The following is a 1,146-nucleotide window of genomic DNA, read 5'->3' as shown; positions in this document are numbered from 1 at the left end:
CATATATAATTATTAGGGTTATATCGCCATCCGCATCAAGGACGAACTACTGACCCTTCCCCGTATGCAACCCCACAACAAGCTAACTCCTGGGTACATTTTTACTGCTGGATAACCTGAGATAATAGGTAATAGGAAACACGCCTAATCATTTCTGCCCCGCCCGAAACTCGAACCCTGAATTTTCCAGTGTGAGTCGAGAACAAACGCGACTGTACTTCCGGGACTTTCAAATGCACAGTGTAATAATTATTTGACAATGTTTTAATGAACGTTCTTAAAAGTTGAGGACAACAGATAATAAAACATATATATAAATGAATATTATTTTATTAGGCATCATTTTTCCAATAAAATTAAAAGTAAAATAAATACAAGTAATACAGTTACGAAAGTTATAGTTTCAGCTGAGTAACACCAAGGAGCAGCAGCAGCAGCTGCAGGTGTTGGGTGAAGGTCTATGACAAGGAAGCTGGGTTCTCAAAGACGGCCTCAGCGAAGGCTAAGGAGGGAGCAGCGTCTTCCTTAGCGGCGAAGGCGATCTGGTCCAGCACAAACTGGGCGATTGGGTGGGGGAAGGCAGGAGCCACCGGTATCATGTTGGACTGGGGCTGGAAGCCATTCTCATCAGCAACGAACTTCACCGTGACTGGGGTACCGTCAGGGGCAGTGTAGCTACCGGAGGAGACATAAGATATTAACTATTTTTGGAACTACATATATTACTAAAATTACATTAAAATAAGTATAATTTTATTTTTATTATTATTTGTATTATTATTATTATTACTCACGAAAATTCTCCAGTCTGGACCACAGAACCGTTAGTACCGGAGGGAGAGCCAGACCCGGATATGGCGATACCGTTGCCAGTCTTCACGTTGACGGTAAACGTTCCATTGTTGTCGTTTGTGCGCTCGTCCTCAAGGATGGGCACAACTGTGGTATTGTGGTCAGACGGGACTGAGGCTTCGGAGGCAGCTAAGTGTGAGGCCCTGGGGGCACCGAAGGCCACAGCGCACACGGCAGCAGCGAGGATCACCTGTGATGAAAGATTTACGGATTGTTGCTTAAAATATAAAGAATTGTAAACACTGACCCTACATGAGTTTACGGTCATTCAAACATGCATACATTCGATTTTAA

General features: G+C 43.5%; 1 protein-coding gene across 1 annotated transcript in view; it reads right to left on the bottom strand.

The window, feature by feature from the left end:
* Positions 1-458: 458 nt before the first annotated feature.
* The window catches only part of LOC138369408 (cuticle protein AM1159-like), an 841-nt gene continuing 153 nt past the window's right edge, over positions 459-1,146 (bottom strand). Inside the window, exons 2-3 of the mRNA XM_069332643.1 lie at positions 795-1,042; positions 459-675 (exon numbers count right to left, since the gene is read on the bottom strand). Coding sequence (XP_069188744.1) covers positions 459-675; positions 795-1,042 — 465 coding nt within the window. The remainder of the gene's footprint in view (positions 676-794; positions 1,043-1,146) is intronic.

Source organism: Procambarus clarkii, chromosome 28 (assembly GCF_040958095.1).
Source record: "Procambarus clarkii isolate CNS0578487 chromosome 28, FALCON_Pclarkii_2.0, whole genome shotgun sequence".
Lineage (NCBI taxonomy): Eukaryota > Metazoa > Arthropoda > Malacostraca > Decapoda > Cambaridae > Procambarus > Procambarus clarkii.
This window is presented reverse-complemented; position numbering and strand designations above follow the sequence as displayed.